The sequence below is a fragment of the Salvia miltiorrhiza genome, chromosome 6 (genome assembly GCF_028751815.1).
Source record: "Salvia miltiorrhiza cultivar Shanhuang (shh) chromosome 6, IMPLAD_Smil_shh, whole genome shotgun sequence".
Classification (NCBI taxonomy): domain Eukaryota; kingdom Viridiplantae; phylum Streptophyta; class Magnoliopsida; order Lamiales; family Lamiaceae; genus Salvia; species Salvia miltiorrhiza.
This window is the reverse complement of record NC_080392.1, coordinates 14,452,453-14,471,741: the sequence shown is the minus strand read 5'-3', so window position 1 is coordinate 14,471,741 and position 19,289 is coordinate 14,452,453. Positions and strand designations below refer to the sequence as shown.

General features: G+C 36.8%; 3 protein-coding genes and 1 long non-coding RNA gene across 11 annotated transcripts; 2 read left to right on the top strand and 2 right to left on the bottom strand.

Annotated features, from left to right (window-relative positions):
• Positions 1 to 1,355: 1,355 nt before the first annotated feature.
• On the top strand, positions 1,356 to 2,507 carry LOC130988875 (uncharacterized). Its single transcript, XR_009090228.1, has 2 exons — positions 1,356 to 1,616; positions 2,212 to 2,507. It is a non-coding gene; the product is annotated as an uncharacterized LOC130988875 (long non-coding RNA).
• Positions 2,508 to 7,998: 5,491 nt separating this feature from the next.
• LOC130988872 (protein cornichon homolog 1-like) lies at positions 7,999 to 11,225 on the bottom strand. Of its 4 annotated transcripts, none has more exons than XM_057912841.1 (5): positions 11,100 to 11,225; positions 10,850 to 11,000; positions 9,146 to 9,327; positions 8,853 to 8,975; positions 7,999 to 8,749 (listed from the first exon to the last, which is right to left on the bottom strand). In XM_057912841.1, the coding sequence occupies exons 2-5, from the start codon at positions 10,922 to 10,924 to the stop codon at positions 8,656 to 8,658; spliced, it is 474 nt and encodes a 157-aa protein (XP_057768824.1). In that variant the 5' UTR covers positions 10,925 to 11,000; positions 11,100 to 11,225; the 3' UTR covers positions 7,999 to 8,655. The 4 variants fall into 4 exon arrangements, with proteins under 4 accessions (XP_057768824.1, XP_057768827.1, XP_057768826.1 ...); XM_057912844.1 differs by having other exon boundaries at positions 7,999 to 8,409; positions 11,100 to 11,209; XM_057912843.1 differs by lacking the exon at positions 11,100 to 11,225 and having other exon boundaries at positions 10,850 to 11,085.
• A 1,282-nt stretch (positions 11,226 to 12,507) lies between these two features.
• On the top strand, positions 12,508 to 17,143 carry LOC130988871 (OVARIAN TUMOR DOMAIN-containing deubiquitinating enzyme 4-like). Of its 5 annotated transcripts, XM_057912836.1 has the most exons (7): positions 12,575 to 14,086; positions 14,164 to 14,496; positions 14,902 to 15,404; positions 15,550 to 15,671; positions 15,809 to 15,849; positions 16,291 to 16,389; positions 16,549 to 17,143. In XM_057912836.1, exons 2-7 carry the CDS (start codon positions 14,306 to 14,308, stop codon positions 16,718 to 16,720), a joined length of 1,128 nt encoding a protein of 375 aa, XP_057768819.1. In that variant the 5' UTR covers positions 12,575 to 14,086; positions 14,164 to 14,305; the 3' UTR covers positions 16,721 to 17,143. The 5 variants fall into 5 exon arrangements, 4 of the variants coding, with proteins under 4 accessions (XP_057768821.1, XP_057768819.1, XP_057768823.1 ...); XM_057912838.1 differs by lacking the exon at positions 14,164 to 14,496 and having other exon boundaries at positions 12,508 to 12,716; positions 14,847 to 15,404; XM_057912839.1 differs by having other exon boundaries at positions 12,749 to 14,496; positions 14,847 to 15,404.
• Positions 17,144 to 17,840: 697 nt separating this feature from the next.
• On the bottom strand, positions 17,841 to 18,611 carry LOC130990536 (secreted RxLR effector protein 161-like). Its single transcript, XM_057914763.1, has one exon. It carries the CDS (start codon positions 18,609 to 18,611, stop codon positions 17,841 to 17,843), a length of 771 nt encoding a protein of 256 aa, XP_057770746.1.
• Between the last annotated feature and the right edge of the window lie 678 nt (positions 18,612 to 19,289).

Here is a 19,289-nt window from a genome sequence, read left to right as displayed (position 1 = left end):
GAGAATGATATGTGCTAAGAAAAATCCTATGCTATTTTGTGAACTGAATTGTGGCTTGAACCCTACTGTGTGTGTGAGTCAAGGTCAGGGGACGGCAGCCGCGGTGGCTGCCGGCGGTCGACGGTCGGCGACGGAGCCGAGGTGGTCTCCGATCTGCCAAAGAGGGAAAAAGAGATGAGTATTTCAGATTTTTAATTTAGAAAATGGAAAAAGGGGGAAAATAGAAAAGGAAGAAATTAGGGCTTACCTTAGGCTGCCGGTCGATGGAAGCAGTGGCGGCGGTGGCTCCGGCCTTCGGCTGGAGAAGATAAACCAGGCGCGGCGGCGCGGCTTACGCCGTGTCTGCCGGCGTGTGTGGCAGTGAGGTTAGAGAGAGAGATCGAGATGAAGTTGAGAGTTAGGGATAGAGAGAGAGGGAGAACAGGTGGCGGCCGTGGCGTTGAACGGCGGCGGCGGATCTGCCGCGAGGATGAGGGAGCAGGCGGCGGCCCGGCGATGGCGGCACACCGCGGTGGTGGTGTCTGCTGCGCCTGGGTCCAGCGGCCGAGAGAGCGAGAGAGATAGAGGAGAAGAGAGGGGGAATGAGTTTAGGGAGAGAGGAGAGGGGCCGACGCCGGCCTCCGTCCGGCGGGCACCGCCGTCGGGGCGGCGGCGACAGAACACGATAGAGAGAGAGAGGGTGCGTCTGATGCGTGTGTGTGAGAGAGTGATGATAGGCGCAGCTATGTGTGTGTGTGTTTTGAGAGATGTTTTAGTGTGTGTATGTTATTTAGGGTTGGCTTGTTGGGCTTGCTGTTGGGCCGAGACTTGGGCCGATTTTAATAAGTGTGTGGGCCCTTATTTAATTAACAGATGGGCTTCGATTTAAATGTTTGGGCTCGGCCCTTTACAAATAAAATCTGATGGGCTTCTTTTAATTAAAGGATTTGGGCCTATTTTAATTTAATTGTTTGGGCCTTATTCAAAGAAAAACATGATAGACTTAATTTATCTAATTAATTTGGGCTTATATCTATTTAAATTATTTGAGCTCTTAATTATTAAATTAAATTGAGCTTGATTGATTTAATTATATATTAACCTTTAAATTAATTATTTAAATGGAGTTCATTTGTTTCAAGTATTTATAAATGGATTTTAAAATAAAATATTTTGAGTTAAACTCTTATTTAAATTAATTCTTTTCAAATGACTTATTAATATGGATTATTTGAAAATGATTAAATGATTTTAAATATGAGAAAGCATGATCTATGATGATATAATTTATCTATGTGATATTATAGGATTTGTTTTTAAATGACGGAATATTTGACTTGATGACATAAATAGAACGAGTTATCATTAATGCGCATGTTGATGTTCGAATAAATAGTTTCGAACCTAAATGATAGTTATGTGATAATGTTTTGAGTTTAAGGTTTTGACGAGATAAGATTAATATGGATGTTAGAACCCTAAAATCATTAAAGGAGATAGTTTAGTTTAGAGACCTATCTTCCTTTCTTACACGACTTTCTTCTCGAACTTATCGACTCTTCGTCAATAAAGGTCCAGACGGGAAGTGAAAGCTAAAGAAGGAGGTAACTCTACGCCCCTAGTGGGAACGGAATGAGGTGGGCTTTCTTAAAACACGTATATAGAGATCCCCTGGATACAGGCCTCTTATACGAAATGAAATGAATGACATGATATAACTGTGATATTTCAAATGATGAATGATTATTATGAAATGAAATGTTTATGGAAATGATTAATTGATGAATGGTTCTTATGAAAGGAAAGGAAATGTTTATGAAATGATTGTCTGCCAAAAATGTTTATGTTTTATGTATGTATCCTATCTGTGTTGGTTCGCCAACTATAAAGGAAATCGAATTCGGACCCTACGCTAGACGAAGGTTTGCTAGTAAGGGTTAACGTGTACACCCATGGAGACTGTGTGTCGCTTGCGACCGGTCTTGGCGTCCGTGGAAGGAGGCCTCCTTCCCGGCGCGTAAAAGGAACAGATATGGATCATATAGACTGAAAATGGGATGCGCATCCAACTTTATGAAATGAAAGAAAATGTTTAGTAAGCACAGGTCCTTCAAGTAAAACCCTGTGTGTTACTGTTGGCAGTACAATAAATGATATAAAATGTTATGTTTCCGGCATATGTTCACTGAGTATTATTACTCAGCCCTGCATGTTGTTTTCCCTAATGTGCAGGTTGAGCGGGTGATGGAATGGAGTGGAGTTGAGCGGATGTACCTTTTGACATAAAATAATAATGTACCCTTGAGACGTAGAACAGTAATGTAACCTTGAGTATACATCTTCATATGTATAACTCACACGTATTTCCGCTGCAAGATACTCTGATTATGCTAATGTTTTATTTTAAGTATGATACTCTTTTGTTGGGTAATCCACTTCGACGGGCCTTCCCGAACAAACGTCTTGTATTTGCCCAAGTGATCAGTTATGATCCTAGCGTTATATAATAAATGTCTCTTTTCGTAAAATGTTTGATTGTTAAGGAAATGCCCCTTTCTTTCCCCGCTTCTTAATCCCCTTCCCGAGTCATAACCCCGGTTAAACCATCCTTAGGGATTGCGGGCTGTGACACATTCAAACCTAGATCTAGATAAACTGGAAAGGTGGTCGGATTAACCTGTGTGATTATATGAGAAGAAAACTTGCTGAAGACTTGCAGATGAATTCCTTAAAATATTCTCGCGTGCGTATTATAATGGATTACATGGAGTATTTATAGAGTTACATTAGGGAGAAGGGTAAAAGAGACTTTACAGGTCATTCACGTACTCCACATGCGGTGTACGATCATGAATCTCTATCTATCAACAAACTTTTCAAACTAATTTGCAGCTTTATGTTGAACGTGTGGCCCTCTCGCCAACACTGGTTGCTTCCGCTTTTCGTCTGCGCTGACTTTATCCAAACGAGTTTTTGTCCGCGCCGACTTTATCGGGATGAGCCTTCGTCTACGCTGACTTTGTCGGGACGACCCTTCGTCTGCGCAACCTTTCTTTTAGTCCTCGTTTCTACTGGATATGTTTCCTTCTTTAAGTCTTCTTCGGGTATTACCTTGAGGTCAATGTCGAGCTGCCTTTTCTAGTCTGCGCCAACTTTCGTCTGTGCCGCTGACCCGCTTTGACTATTAGGCGACGCATCTACGCTTTTTGAACCAGTATGCTTAAAGCCCAGATCAGCGATGCTGACTCTCATCTCCGTGTTCCTGTGACGACCCGATATCTCTAGAATAGGATAGCTGATGAGATCCTTACTCCTCATCAAACACTATTTTCTGTATCTAAAATAAAGTGAAATGTCTTGATTTAAAAATACGACATATTTTTATTACAAGAATATGATTATCTATACAAAAAATAAACATGGGTTAAGTACCAAATACCCCCCCAACGTTGGGGCCCCTATCGCGTATAGGACCCTATAGTCAGGGTCCGCGCTGTTTACTACCTCAACGTGGCTAAACCTAAGCAAATCCCCCCCTCAAATACCAAATACCCCCCCTGCATTAAGTCACCGTTGGGGGGTATTTGGTACTTAATACCTTACTATAGGGTCCTATACGCGATAGGGGCCCAACGTTGGGGGGGGGGGGATTTGCTTAGGTTTAGCCACGTTGAGGTAGTAAACAGCGCGGACCCTGACTATAGGGTCCTATACGCGATAGGGGCCCCAACGTTGGGGGGTATTTGGTACTTAACCCAATAAACATATAAAAAAATCATAAAACTTGCGGGCCCGAAACCGAGTGGGTTAGGGTTAGGGTCGAAAAATTTTAGCCCGAAAAATAAAAAAAACCGACTAGCCCGAACCGAAAATAACCCGAAACCGAATGGGCTGACCCGAAACCGAGTGTGCTGGACCGATTGACATCCCTAATTTGAGCAATCGCGACAACAACTCTACCGTGAGAACTGTGCTACCATGAACGTAGATCAACTTTGCTATCATGACCCAAATCGTGTAGCAGTGTGCCATAAACCGTGGATTGTAGGGTAATAATAAAAAATTGATAATTTTTAATTGATTATTTATTATTAGTGAATGTTATCACCATATATATAATTCTAATACATTTAAATTAAGATACAATTCATTCAACATGTTCATTTACATGAAAAATGATTGAGACTTCTCAATCACATTAGCAAGTTCATTTCATACTATGCTTCTTTCATAGTTATATTAAGATAATATTGTAAGTTTGTCATATGTGAATCCATTAAGTTAAGAATTAATAGTAAATCAATCTAGATTATCATTATATTATAAATAATTAGGCTCAAAATGATACTCCCTCCGTCCCTGAAATAAGTCCATCTTTTTCCTTTTTGGGACGTCCCACAAATAAGTTCTTCTTTCTTTCTTTCCATTTTTGGACAACTACCCCACCACTAATAATACTTTATTTATTCTTACTTTTCACTTTTTCACAACTCTCAATATTAATTACTCCCTCCGTCCGCAATATCGTTTCCACATTTGCCATTTCGGTCCGTCCGTGATATCGTTTCCACTTCCATTTATAGAAGTAGGGTCCACAAACTTTCACTCACAACAATTGTGGGACCCAAACTCCACTCACTACATATCCACTACTATCCACCACTTTTCTTAAAACCCGCGCCGTCCACAATGTGGAAATGATATCGCGGACGGAGGGAGTATAACATTTTTTCACCTTTTCACCACTCCCAATACTAATTATAACATATTTTTCTCCACTATATCAATACACTTTACCACTTTTCCTTAAAACCCGTGCCATCCCCAAAGAGGAACTTATTTTGGGGACGGAGGGAGTATTATATTTCAGAAAATTATTATATTATGTAAATATATGGACTTTTTATAACAGCACATGGTTTCGTGTTGCACGTATGCCCAAAACGTGTTACCGAGGACCCTAACCATGTAACAGTGTGCCATAAACCGTGGATTGTAGGGGAATAATAAAAAAATGATAATTTTTAACTAATTATTTATTATTAGTGAATGTTATCACCATATATACGATTCTAGTACGTTTAAATTAAGATACAATTCATTCAACATGTTCGCTTACATGAAAATTAATTGAGATTTCTCAATCTCACATTAGTAAGTTCATTTTGTACTAAAAGCTTATTTCATAGATATAATAAGATAATTTTATAAGTTTGTCATATGTGAATCCATTTGTTAAGACTTAATTGTTGTCGAGACATATTATAATTATATTAATAATAATTGGGCCAAAATGATATTTTATATATACATATATATATATATATCAGAAAATGATTATATTAAGTATATTTATGAATTTGTTCTAATTTATACGGTGTGCACGAATATAATAGTGCACGAATTCTTCCAAATACGATTATAGTCAAATTTTATCAAGCAAAATTACAGAAAACAATATCACACACGCTTTAGGATTCTTTGCTACATGGATCGTGTACACCGTGTACACCAATCGTGTATGTAAGAACACGCATACAAATTTAACAATTTCATACCTTAAGTAAGGTTATTCGCCCAATAATGATCTCAATCATTAAATTAATATCCTTAAGTATATATAAAATTATCATTATAACATCTCCAATTCAAAAAAAAAAAAAAAAATCGTGTACACCGTGTACGCCAACCATGTATTTAAGAACACGCATAAATGAGGAGAATTTGTTCACAACTGCGAAGTTTATGGTTCAATAGTTTTATCTTTTTTATTTATTTAAAAATCAGCCACCAAGTACAAGAAAATAAATGAGAAAGAGTTATATATTTATCCAATTCAATCGTGCATACGTATATTGTGCATAGATCTACCGTGTAATCGTGCTTATAGAAACAGTGATCCAGAAAAATGTGGGATCAATTTCAAAAGTGAAAAGAAATCTTTTCAATTTTTTAAAGAAGAATCTGTCTCTTTCTTTTCAAATGAGACCCATAAGGATTACAATTGTCTTTTTACACAAGAGTGGCTACCCAAACTCATGATTTTATAAAAGTGGATAAAAAAAACTCATACTAATTATGTGAAAGGCTATGTGAGAAGCTCATATTTTAGTTAATGTGTTCCAATATTATTTTGATTACCACCGTAAATACCATATTTATTTCAAAGTTCCAATAATTTATAAAAAATTTCAAAATTTTATACAATATAATTTCTCAAAAATTTAAAAATTATCAAAAGAATTTGAATAATTAAATTTATACGTTAGAGAGAAAATTTTGTACTAAAAAGAGAAAATCTCGTGCTAAAAAGAAAAAACTGAAAAAGAAAAAATTGAAGTGACATGATTAAATAATGAGCCAACTTTTGACATAGTTATATTAAACAATGAAACTCAATATTTGGCCATCCATCTTAAAAACAAAAAATTTAGCCATTTTTGGCAATTTCAAAATGTGTTTTCTTTAATTTGGGCGGATCAGATCGAGTTGGGCGCACGGGTTCGGGTGATACTTTTGGCACAAATTGTGCCAAAAGTATCAACAGAAAGCAAAAAAAAAAAAAATACTAAGTAATTTAGTACTTTTGGCACTAATGTTATAATTTGTGCCAAAAGTACCAAATTACTTAGAACAAATGAGAATATTAGTGCTAAAAGTACCAACATATATATATATATATATATATATATATATATAAAATCAAGTAATTTGATACTTTTGGCACAAATTATAACATTAGTGCCAAAAGTACACTCGAACCCGCTGTCAACCTGCGCCCAACTCGATCTGGTCCGCTCAAATTAAGGACAATAAAGTCTGAAATTATAAAAAATGGTCAAAATTTGTATTTTTAAGATGAAAGGTCAAATATTGAGATTCAATCCCCAATATGGCTATATGAGTGCATATCCACTTAAAAGAACATACTAAGTTATGAAAAAATAAATTGGGGCAGATGGACAAATTTTTTATAAAACTTATAAGAACATCCACAGTGAGATGACTTGATAGTTTACTTCATAGAAGTGGGGGACCACAATGAGTAAGGAGGCCACAGTGGGATGACTTGATCTCTTATTTGATTTTTTTAGTTTTGATTTTTATATTTTTCATTTAAATTTAATTGCACCTATTTAAATAAAATAATTACTTAAAAATGAAAATTGCATTAATTTAAATTACTAAAATTTAAATATAAATTTAAAATTGAAAAAATTGAAAAAAATTACAATAAAAAATACAAGCCCAAATATTTTCAGTTTTTCTTTACTACTCATTTAAAATAAAAGCCCAAATATCTAAACTACTCATATAACCTACCCTTCTCCTGCGCAGTTGCGCTTCATCTTCTTCATTTTCATTTTTTCAATGGCACCGCACCGCAACTTCCAGTTCCAGATAATGTTCAGATTTTTCATTTTTATTTTTTATTTTTTGCGCGTGAAGGAGAGCAGGTCTAACCCAAAATTTCGAGTAAGCCTCGAGTAAGGAAGGCGTACAATGGGGTACTCGATCCCCACCTTACTCGAGTAGGTGAAATCGAGTATCCCACTGTGAATGCTCTAAGTTATTAGAATTTATTTCTTACAGCTTACAAATAGTTTAAATGTTTATTTTATCAAACACTTTAAATGAGACCAGAATCTTTATTTAAAGAGCTTATAAACTCTGTCCAAACACCCTCCACATATTCCACTTTTTAATATTCCACTTTTTAGGGTGACGACGTGAATCAGAAGTCAGAACACATGTAAAACCAGTCATGCATTTAAACAAAAGTCAACAAACTCTCAATTTTGAACCAAACATCATTGGAAGTTCCAATGTATTACTATTATTATTATTATCTTTTCTTCTTTAAGGAATTCAATTTGGTACCATAAGAAGTAAATACAAAAATTCCAAGTCCGCGATTTCCATTATTGAAAAAATATATTTCCTTTCTCCATTGATGGAACCCAAACATTATAGCATATGTTACCCATTTTGGTAATGTAAATGCTACACCATATGAAATACCTCAAACACAGTGCCCAACATGCACAAATCCTCATATAAACTATTGATCAACAATGATAACAAACTAAAGCCAATCAAGGTATATTATTCTGAGAAGCACCAAAAAAACACAATACAATCAAATTTACAAGCTACCTATGCCATGACCAGCAAATTTAATGGCCATTGAAGAGATCAGAAATCAGTTCTTGCCCTAATCTATGGAGAGAGAGAGAGAGAGAGATGAGGAAAAGGCTAACCATGTTAAATTAATTTGAGAGACTCGGTTGCAACTGGCGTTCGTCTCAGTCTCAACCAAGTCATACCATCAACATCGAGTAGACCTCAGAAGAAGTTCAATATATAGTCGACCAGGCCACAACATCATCATCGTCAGCAAATACAGCGCGTACAACAGACAACGCAAGCCTGCATATTAGCATTAACAATCATAAAACAAGAATTATCGGGCTGGATCAGAGCAGCCTCTACTGTTTCAAGAAACAGGGACTTTTGAAGTCATTAAAACCTAGCTAAAGATCAATGTATAAGACTATTATGGGAATTTACGAAATTCACTGACCATGAAGAAGATGCAGAACCTAGAAATATGCAATTTTTATTACATTAACTTCAAAAAACTACCTCAAAGTTTTCGCTTGCACTAACTGATTTCTAAAATTCAAGAACTTGGGACCGAAAATCTATTTCTTTGTCGTTGGAGTAGAGGAGTGAGAGCACAGAAGAAAATGCCCCCATGGCAATAGTTCTATATCCAAACAACACAGATTTAATGAGAAACGACTATGAAAGAACTGCACGTGCTCATTCATCAAAAATGAAGAATTAAAGGGTAAGCATCGTTTGCTAACCTTGTAATGACCAGACCAAAGAAGAGGACGTAAAAGCCCAGCTTTATAAGACGAGTTTTCTTCTCAGTATTAACTACTTTGAAGACTTCAGTGACATCGACGAGATGTTTGTTTGATAGGTACCTAAAATGTAAATCGAGAAAGATAAGACAGATACAAGATGAGCAATTTGGTGAAACATAATAATTTTGTTGCAGATGCACCAATTAAATAGTAATAGGAATAGTTAAGCATAGAAAATCACTAACTGCTGCAGATTTTTTTTGGAAAAACTCGGCTAGATGAAAACTTACTGGTTGAGATTATAGCATGCAGTAGGCAGCGAGAGCAAGAACATGATCCAATGACCCGTCATGAGAAAGAGAACGCACAATGCGCCATGCAACAAATACTCGGGCACAATCACATAGTTGATACGAGACGATAATTCATAGGGATTCAAATAGTCAGCCTCCAAATCCGAGAAACCAAGGAACTACAGAAAACAAATGATATTTTTAAAACCATGTAGAAGTTCAGTCGTCTTTGGAGCACAAACATTACAACAGGTAGAGAGATAATTATAAGAACAAACACAATGAATAAATGCAGGTATTATATGGAGAAATAGGGAGACGAAAGTGGAACCAGAGGAAGCAGGCAAGAAACCCTGATATCAAGCAAAGAAGCTTAGAGGCTTAAAGAAAATTCTAAAATATGTGATCAAGATAAGAGAGATGCAAAAAGTCGAGGGAAAGCATAGAGGAGTTGTCGTAAAAATGAAACAAGTAAGAATTCATTGTAGAAACCAACACGATCCAAGTTCTATATCCTTAACTATCTCTTCTTAAGAAAAAATATGGGCTTATTTCTTTCTTTTTCTTCTTCTTTCTGTTTCTAAGATAAGCTTCATGAGGTTACTTGAGATCCATAAAAACATGATATGTTTCTCTGTTGTTCAAATGCAAGTCCCCGCAGACAGCTTATGCATCCAAAAATCAATAGACCACATTACAAAATCGAAAACGGTCCTTAAAGTAGACACGACACAGTATTCAGAAGCACAAAGTATAACACACTGAAATTCTGGCCAAATACAGACAATTACGAAGGAAAAATTGATTCTTAAACAACCCTCCTAATTCGGCAAGCTTTAACATATTCCCATCAATTCATGAAATCCATCAATAGTTTCATTCTCTAAGTTGGTAGGCCCTTCATAAGGAGCAAAGCTAGAAATTTACTACAACAAATTACACTCCTTGCAAATTTCATCCGAACTACACTAACGTTCTTGCAATAATGAAGCTCGCCAAATTCCGTAGACAGGAAAATACAGACATGAAGGCATTGCCAGTAACAACGGCCTATTCACTCAAAACCTCACCCAAAATTTTCTCTTTCACAGAGCCATTAGCTTTTCTAAAAGGATGACACAAGAAATTAAAAATCTCAGATGGATTCCAATCAACATATAACCAAGAACCCTCGAAAAAAATCACATCTTTATTCTTACATTATTCAAAAAAACAAATCAAAAGCAAGTGGGCTTTTCCTATCTAGAGACAGCATGATTTCTTCTACCTCTTAGCTATCCAAAACTGCAATTTTTTTCACCAGCTCACAAATTTACTATATCAAGCTGCATAAGTAATCTAAAAGAGCTGCGAATTTAATCCAAACTTCACAAAAGTTCTTGTAGTAACGAGGCTTGCCAAATGCAGAAGACAAGACAATACATACATAACAATCACCCCAACTAAAAATTTCTCTTTTACATAGCAATCAGCTTATTAATTGGCATATAAACAAGAACCCTCCAACAAATTTATATCTTTATGCTTATAGTAATTAAACAGCAACTCAAAAGCAGTGGTATTTCCCTATATGCAATCTCAACACAAAAATTGCATTTTTTTCACAAGGAAATTGAGTATATCAAACAAACTACCAAGAGGGCTCTGATAAATCGCGAGAAAGGAACAAAAATAAATGGGAAAAAAACACAAAGAAAATACCTCGTAAAAATTTAATCCCAATAGGGTGAGGTTCATGAATGAAAAAATTAGCCAGAGGAAAGGTAACCAATCCATAATTTTTCCCGAAGGAATTAACACTGGAATTTACTGACGCTGCAAGATTTTTGGATCCTATTTCCTCGACGAGTAACTGAGGATTAATAAAAAATTTCAAAAAAAAAAAAAAAAAAACTGAGGATTAATAAAAGGAAAATGAATAAAATAAAACAATGATTGTTCAGTAACACGCCTTCATGATCTGAAGCCTGTAAAGTAATGGCAAAAGTTGAGAGCTCCCAAAAAACTCTTATCCATTGTAACCCAGCTAATATTGAAATTGAACTATATTTTAAATAATTACTCCCTTATTCATAATAGTATTATTTTTATTTATAATAATATGGTACATAAAATTCATTTATAATAATAATGTTCTAATTTGTCATTTTGATTCGTACATAAAAAGATGTTATAAGTTTATAACTCATGGGCCATTTTTATTACTCATTAACTTGTTAGCTAATTTCTCTACTCACTAACTTAATTAAATTTTTTACTTTTTTTTAATTAGTGGATCCATTTCCTCACTAATTAAATAAATAACATAATTTTTTTTAAAATTCGTGTCCTCTTCCTTAGGATATATTTTTATGGACGAATAGAGTATATTTTTTTGAATTTTAAAAGGATATAAAAATCTAATTTCAGGACAATCCTAATAAAAAATGTGAATTTTCTTTTGAATTTACTTTGAAAAATTAGCTTTCATAGTTAAATTAAAATAGTAAGGCTATTTTGGGATATCCCAAGACTCTTGATTATTTCTATAATTTGAGCTAGGTCTACTTGATTTATATTCCATTGAAATAATATTATTAGAAAATTTTATTTTTAAAAATAAAATTATTCAATCATATATTTTATCAATCATGCAAAATAAATGTGTCCTTATGTTACTAAAATGCAAGAGTAGACTTGGGAAAGGGGGACAGGGGCTTCAACTCCCATGAAACGCTATTCACAAAAATTCCCGTGAAATCGATTTCACGGTGAAACTGGGTTTCAAATGATACTTTAATATTGTAAAGTGTCATTTGTATGTTGAAGTACTATCATTTGAAGTTCGGTTTCACTGTGAAATCAGTTTCACATGAGACCACATGAACACTTTTATTATTCTTATAAAATTGTTAAATAATCAATTTTTCACCAATTTGTATGCAAAAGTCTATACTATTACTATCTAGCCGAATAATAGGAAATTTGACTTTCAAAAATCTCAATTCAAAATTTATAAAAATTATCTATCAAAAATATTTATGCATCCACCATGAGATAAGGTATATCATATTCATGGGTAAGGAGGTTAGTGAGTAGAATGACCCATAATTTATATAAATAAATAAAATATAAATTTATACTTCCTCCATCCCATTTTAATAGATTAAAAATTTATATTTTAAGAGAAAAATGGTGTGATTCATATTAATTAATTATAGTTTTTTATTCAGAATAGAAAATGAGTTTATTATAAAAGAACGTTCCAAAAAAAACGAGTCTATTAGAATGTAACAGAGACAGAATAAACTAATACTAGCGTGATCGTAATTTCTTTTTGAAAATATTTGGGCCTATGTACACCTCCATCCAATTCATGGATGCCTTTTTTGGGCCGCGAGATCGACCTGCCCAAATAGGCAACGACGTCGTTATGGAGCTTTGAAGCTTCATCTAGACAGTAGACTGTAGGCTTCAGAGAGGTTTTGAAGTTTCAACCTTTAACAAAATAATCAAAAGGAAAGCAAAAACCATATTCATTTTCAGATTAATCCCACATTTCTTCTTCAAAATCCTCAAAGATTCATTGGTATCTACTTTACTTTCATGGCTATTTTATTCTTTACTTTTATTCTGTAGTTGCTTCATTTACCTATTGCTTTCAGTTGAATTTAATTCTGCTTTCCTGCTCGATATTGATGTCTTTTATTCGTATTTCAGCTTATTTTATTATTGATTTCTGTTAAACTTGCAAAATTTATAATTTTCCAATTCAAGTAGGTAATTCTATGTAATTCAATTTATTTTTAATACATGCGTTGCATGTTTAATTTGATCAATGCTTTTGGGTTTTGGCTCCTGGAAATTATTTTTCAACCCCTGTAATTTTTGTGTTTAATCCCTTGTTAGTATGATACTTTCTTCATATTTATGTGCTCTGTGACCGTGTGTGATGTGTGAAAAGTTCTTCTGCATTATTTGGAAGTTTTGGCATTCCATATAAATTTGGTAAAACTGATCCTTTTAGTCACTTTGTTTCTGTTTTAATTAGGGTTAATTGTCTATAAATACACAAAGTATAACAAATTCCAGTTTGTAACCAACACTATAATCTTATTAAAAAATCCATGAACTATCAATTTTGGGGAATTCAGCCTAAATTAGAATTTCATCCACACTTAATATTACATGGAAGTCGGAATTTAATTATGTGGGATCAATTCTGGCGAACAGATCAGTTTGGCGTGCAGATTTAAAGGAACATATGACTTCTGAATTACCATGTAATCAATTCCCGACTTCCACATAGGATTACATGTGGTCGGAATTCTAATCTAGACAGAATTCCGGAGAATTAAAAGTTCGTGTTTTTTTAATAGGCATTTAACCTAATTATAGAAAGGGTTAATGCCGTGAAAAACCATGAACTTTGGTGCGATTTCAAAACTTTCCATGAACTATTTTTTTTATCCAATTTTCCATGAACTTAAGGGGTTGAACAATTTTTCCACGATTTTCAAAAATCCCCAAATTGAGTGCTGACATGGCATTTTTAAGTGGCCTGAAAAGTGACACGGTGTCACCGGCGGTGAATCAAAACGACGCCGTTTTGAGCCCAAAACTCTCTCTCTCTCTCTCTTTCTCTGCGTGTGTGTGTTAGTGGTCGAGCTCGCCAGAAAGAAGGTTTTCCGTCTCCGTGGGCAGAGCTCTTCCAACCACCTGGTACTGCGGAGGGGGGCGGCGGATCTGCGAGGTGGTGGGGGAGGGCGGCGGATCTGGTGTGGTGTGGGGGAGGGCGACGCGAGATCTGGGGAAGAAGAAGATTTTTTGAGGGAGAAGAAGTCGATGGCGGCGATGGATGTTTGGGGATCTGGTGTGGTGGACGACGGTGGTGGAGGTCCGGAGAGAAGAAGAATTTCTGGAATGATGCGAGGTCTGCGGTGGACGGCGGCGGTGGAGGTGGTCGATTGAGATTTCCTGTTTGAGTTTCCAATTTCCAGATCGGGATTTGGGTTTTATGTTTTTTTATTTTCCAGATTCGGAATCAACCGAAAATTGCTCTGGGTCCTGTTCATCGTCAACAAAAGGGGGAAAAAGAGGGGTGGTGTGAGGTCGGCGGCGCGAGATCTGGGGAAGAAGAAGATTTTTTGAGGGAGAAGAAGTCAATGGCGGCGATGGATGTTTGGGAAAGAAGAAGAACGAGGGACGGAGGTGACTGGCGCGGCGGAGCCAGAGCAGAGCTGCTCTCGGCCAGAGCAGAGCAGAGCAGAGCCACGTAGGCGCCATGTCAGCTCGGTATTGCCACGTAGGGGCCATGTCAGCTCGATAATGCCACGTAGGCGCCACCTAAGACCGGACAGTCACCGGAGGTAAAAATCGTGGAAAAATTGTTACACCCCTTAAGTTCATAGAAAATTGGATAAAAAAATTATTTCATGGAAAGTTTTGAAATCGCACAAAAGTTCATGGTTTTTCACGGCATTAACCCTTATAGAAACATTCAGTTTTTTTATTTATTTTCTTTTTAAATAATGTGGGACTATATGTGTGTTTTTCCCTTTATAGATAATCTGGCACAGATAAATCACATCTAAGAATGATGATATGAATTCAGGACCCCAGTTTTAGCTCCATTTTTTTTTGAATGGTTTGTGAAATTTTCATGTTTAGATTTTATGTATATATTAGTGGTGTCTGATCAAAGTACCATCTCTGCAAGGTCCTTTTCACTGTATTATTGTCTAAAGCAAGATGGCTGTTTCTACTCCCATCAGCACATGCGCCAAGAACGTAGTCTGCTTAATCGGGAACGTGCGGAGACAGACGATTGTCCGTGTTTCTGATGCGTTCCAACACTCATCGTGCTGTTGCTGCACCTTCAACAAACATGGCAGACTAAATTATTTCACCACCAATGCAAAGTCTAATAGCTTTCAAGCATTTAAGGGCGACTCTTTTGGATGCCATTCGCTCACATTTAAAGGTCTCGTTGGTCCTAGACGTTATGGGAAGGTTCATGTCAATGTTGGATACGAGGATACAAATTTGAGACTTTTGATGGGCAGACGAAACCGGGCTTCCAAAGTTAAATGTAGCGTAGGACCTTTTTCTTTTAGGCAGCGCGGTGTATCAGCCGGCTTTCTTATTGGACTAATGGTTTGTTTTTCGACCGCTCAACCTTCGTATGCTGAGTCACCCGAGGGAAATGAAACGAGAGGAAATTCTTCCTCCAGCAATTCAAATAACAAGAAAGTCCTGGCTGACTACTGTGTGATTGGTATGTGTTTCTTCAGGCATTTCTGTGAATGAAATTTGATTTCAGGATCACAATGCCTTTTGACATTTGTAATACCTCACAGTGGTGGTGATGTGTTTCGTTTTTGTTAAGTACATGCGATTTGCATAACTGCTCCACTGCATAGGTATACCTGGAGACGGGAGATGCTTGTTCCGTTCTGTTGCTCATGGAGCTTGCATACGACTTGGAAATCCAGCACCAAACGAGGATGCCCAAAGGGAACTAGCTGATGAGCTACGGGCTAGAGTAAGTTGCAACTTCTGTTTTAACTTGAGTTCAAGAAACTTTACGAAGAGGTCGAACTAAACCTTTCAAAACCTTCTCAGTTTCTTCACAATATTTCAAGAGTAGCCCCTTGACAATGAGTCTGCCCATTTTATTAGGTGGCCGATGAGTTTATCAAGAGACGAGAAGAAACAGAATGGTTAGTTTGCTGAAATTTTATTGTTTTTCACATTTCAAGCTAACCTCTTTGTAACTCCTTATTTGTAGTTATTTTTTTCCCCACTTTTGGTATATAATTAGCTCATAATTTCCCCTGATGCAAAGGAATTTGCTTTTAGGAAGTTTTTATTACATAAAATTCTTGATACAAATGAAAACTCTGGCGATCCGATAATATTAACCAATATTATCATCTATGAGTTAGTGTCATGAACAGCAACGGTTGTACTCTATTGTGCTTTCTAATGTTGCATAAATTTGCTCTTTTACCTACCCCCGAAATCATAGTAAATAACAGTGACTCGAGCTTTTTATCTGCATCAATTTGCACATATATCTATCCATTTATTCTCTTCGCTATTTTTCTACCTTTCTTTTAGCTTATACTCTATAATATAGCATCTGCGATATAACTTTTCAGGTTCATAGAAGGCGATTTTGATAAATACATCTCACAAATAAGGAAGCCTCACGTGTGGGGAGGTGAACCCGAATTATTAATGGCTTCTCATGTTCTCCAGTAAGTCGACTTAACCAAGCCTCGTGCTCTCATCTTAACCAAGTTTCAAAATTGATGAATCTTACTCTGTTTCCGTTGAGAATTTCCTGTGAATGTCAAAAGCTCGAGGTAGTCGAGATGAAAATGTGGTACGAGATCTAATAGACACGTAAATCCCAGGATGCCAATCACTGTATACATGCGCGATGAAGATTCTGGTGGCTTGATATCTATAGCCGAGTACGGGCAAGAATACGGAAAAGACAATCCCATTAGAGTTCTTTATCATGGATACGGTCACTATGACGCTTTGCACCTTCTTGGTAAAGGAGGGGCGAGGCCTCGACTTTGAGACTCCTGCTCGGACGCAATAGAAAGGACTTTTCGACTGAGTTAGAACTTAGAAGCTACTCTTCAGCTCCATAACTGCAGTCCTGGTTAATATATGAGTTTCATGTACACTAACACTACTTTCTCACGTGTGTGTGTTGGCCTAGTGGTAGAGTGATTAATATTTGAGGCGAAAGGTCTCGTGATGCGATGTATGCTGACTGCTGCTTGTTGCATCTCGGATACCCTCAGCCAATGAGGAGAAGAGACAGAATGTAATGTTGATGGACCACCATAGCACTTGTGTGAAGGTGCATTTTGTATTGTCTCTTTTGCATATTCTTTTTTGAAAAGTCTTTCCTATGTTTGAGATGTAATAAAAGGGTATGTGCTGTGTGTTCCACTATGAGGGCAGAATTGGAATTTTCCGCTTCTGTTTTTATCATTTTCTTCTTGTTTTTTGATTTATTGCTCTCAGATGTTTGTCACTTCGTCTGAAATTTGAATATTTAGCTGAGTGGATTTACCAAAACACCCCTGCGAGTGGGAATTGATTCTCTGATTCAGAGGATATTGAGCATGTGAGTTTGGCTGCAATAATCTTCTGACATTGCACTTGTCTCAAAAATCAACACATTTTTCTATAGCCAACATGTATATTCGTAAGATTTAGTTATTTTATTGAATTCTCTACAGTTATTTTTTATAATTATTTTGTAATTTTTTTATTTTTATTAAAAATAAAAGATGTAAAATAAAATATGTAAAAAAATTATAAAAAAATAACTACAATGTAGAGAATATAATAAAATAATTAAATCTTATTTTTACTTTAAAAAATAAATTAAAATTTTCTCTATTAAACTAAATTGTGGGGGTCACAATATGACTGCATATGTTGAATGTGTGATTCGTGAGGAAGAAGAAAACAATTAAGCTGTGTAGAGAGTAGTTTTACTTCAGCAGAAAAAGTTGCGTACAAAAGTTGTTCACTCAGCTATTTATAGACATAGCATGAGGCAAAAACAAAGCAACCAATCAGAAAATAACAAGTGGCAAAAAGAGATACAAAAGATGCTTATTAGAGTACATGCAACAGCATGTGTGCACCGAGCCACAGCAGATAAAACTAACTCCTGCCTTTACCCCCCCTCAAGCTGGCCATGGTGTAAATCAACCAGGCCAAGCTTGGACAGCAAGCGTCGGAAACGAGGTCCTCCAAGACTCTTAGTGAAGAGATCAGCTGGTTGGAGATCAGTAGGGAGATGGAGAGGAACAAGAAAGCCGGATTTGTACTGATCACGCACAAGGTGACAATCAATGTCCAAGTGCTTCGTCCGCTCGTGGAAGACCTGGTTCTTTGTGATATGAATCGCTGCCTGGTTATCACAGTATAGCGGCAACGGAAGCGGTAGTGTAACCTGAAAATCAGAACAAAGGCGAGAAAGCCATAGCATCTCCCGCACAGTCGTGCTAAGAGCACGGTATTCAGCTTCGGCGGAAGAAACAGAGACTGTCGCCTGTTTCTTGCAGCGCCAAGAGATCAAAGAATCTCCAAGGAGAATGCAATAGCCAGTGAGACAGCGGCGAGTATCTGGGCACGTTCCCCAATCTGCATCACTGAAAGCAGTAAGAGTAAGTGGAGTAGCAGCCGGATAAAAAAGGCCAAGCGAGGGGCACCCTTTCAGATATTTGAGAACATGGATAGCTGCGTTCCAATGAAACTCCGATGGCGTAGCCACAAATTGACTGAGCTGTTGAACAACGTAAGTAATATCTGGTCGTGTCAAATTCAGATACAACAATCGCCCAACAAGACGACGATAGGCCTCAGGCTCAGAGTAAGCCGGAGAATCATTGAGATATAAGCGGCAATTAAGTGGAAGAGGAGTAGCTACTGACCGACATCCCATGAGTCCAGCTGACTCAATAAGATCCAAGATATATTTGCGTTGGTTGAGACAAGTCCCGGAGTCCCCACGCGCAATCTCCATGCCTAAGAAAATATTTGGCATCTCCCAGATCCTTGATGGTAAACATCGAATGTAGAAAAGCCTTGAGTTCTGTAATCAATTCAAGATTAGGCCCGACAATTAAAACATCATCGACATATACGAGGAGACAGATAAAACTATCGCCTGTACCCTTAAAGAAGAGACAATGATCAGAGTATGATTGAGCAAAGCCAAACTGGAAAAGGTGCTTGCAAAATTCGGCATTCCACTCACGGGAAGCTTGTTTTAGCCCATATAAGCTCTTGACTAATTTGCAAACTTGGCCAGGCTGAGCCTTCGAATATCCCTGTGGTGGCTGCATATATATATCATCATGTAAGAACCCATGAAGGAAGGCGTTATTAACATCAACCTGATGTATGTGCCAAGCTGCACTAGTGGCCATAGCAATAACAAAGCGTACAGATACTAACTTAGCCACAGGAGAGAATACCTCTGTGTAGTCAATGCCATATTGTTGATTGTATCCTTTAGCTACCAACCGTGCTTTGTATCTTTCAATTGTTCCATCAGCATTGAGCTTCACTTTATATACCCATTTCGATCCAATGGCTTTCTTACCCTGAGGTAGGGCAG

Bases quoted from the DNA above. Each gene is read 5' to 3' on its own strand.
- LOC130988872 (XM_057912841.1), bottom strand. From the start codon at position 10,924: ATGGATTGGTTACCTTTCCTCTGGCTAATTTTTTCATTCATGAACCTC. The intron at 9,328-10,849 runs GTATTTTCTTTG...TGTTTTCTGTAG, and splicing joins TGGGATTAAATTTTTACGAG to TTCCTTGGTTTCTCGGATTT. The intron at 8,976-9,145 runs GTAAGTTTTCAT...TTTACATTTTAG, and splicing joins GCATGCTATAATCTCAACCA to GTACCTATCAAACAAACATC.
- LOC130988871 (XM_057912836.1), top strand. From the start codon at position 14,306: ATGTTTGGGAAAGAAGAAGAACGAGGGACGGAGGTGACTGGCGCGGCG. The intron at 15,672-15,808 runs GTAAGTTGCAAC...CCATTTTATTAG, and splicing joins CTGATGAGCTACGGGCTAGA to GTGGCCGATGAGTTTATCAA. The intron at 16,390-16,548 runs GTAAGTCGACTT...CGTAAATCCCAG, and splicing joins ATGGCTTCTCATGTTCTCCA to GATGCCAATCACTGTATACA.
- LOC130990536 (XM_057914763.1), bottom strand. From the start codon at position 18,611: ATGGGATGTCGGTCAGTAGCTACTCCTCTTCCACTTAATTGCCGCTTA.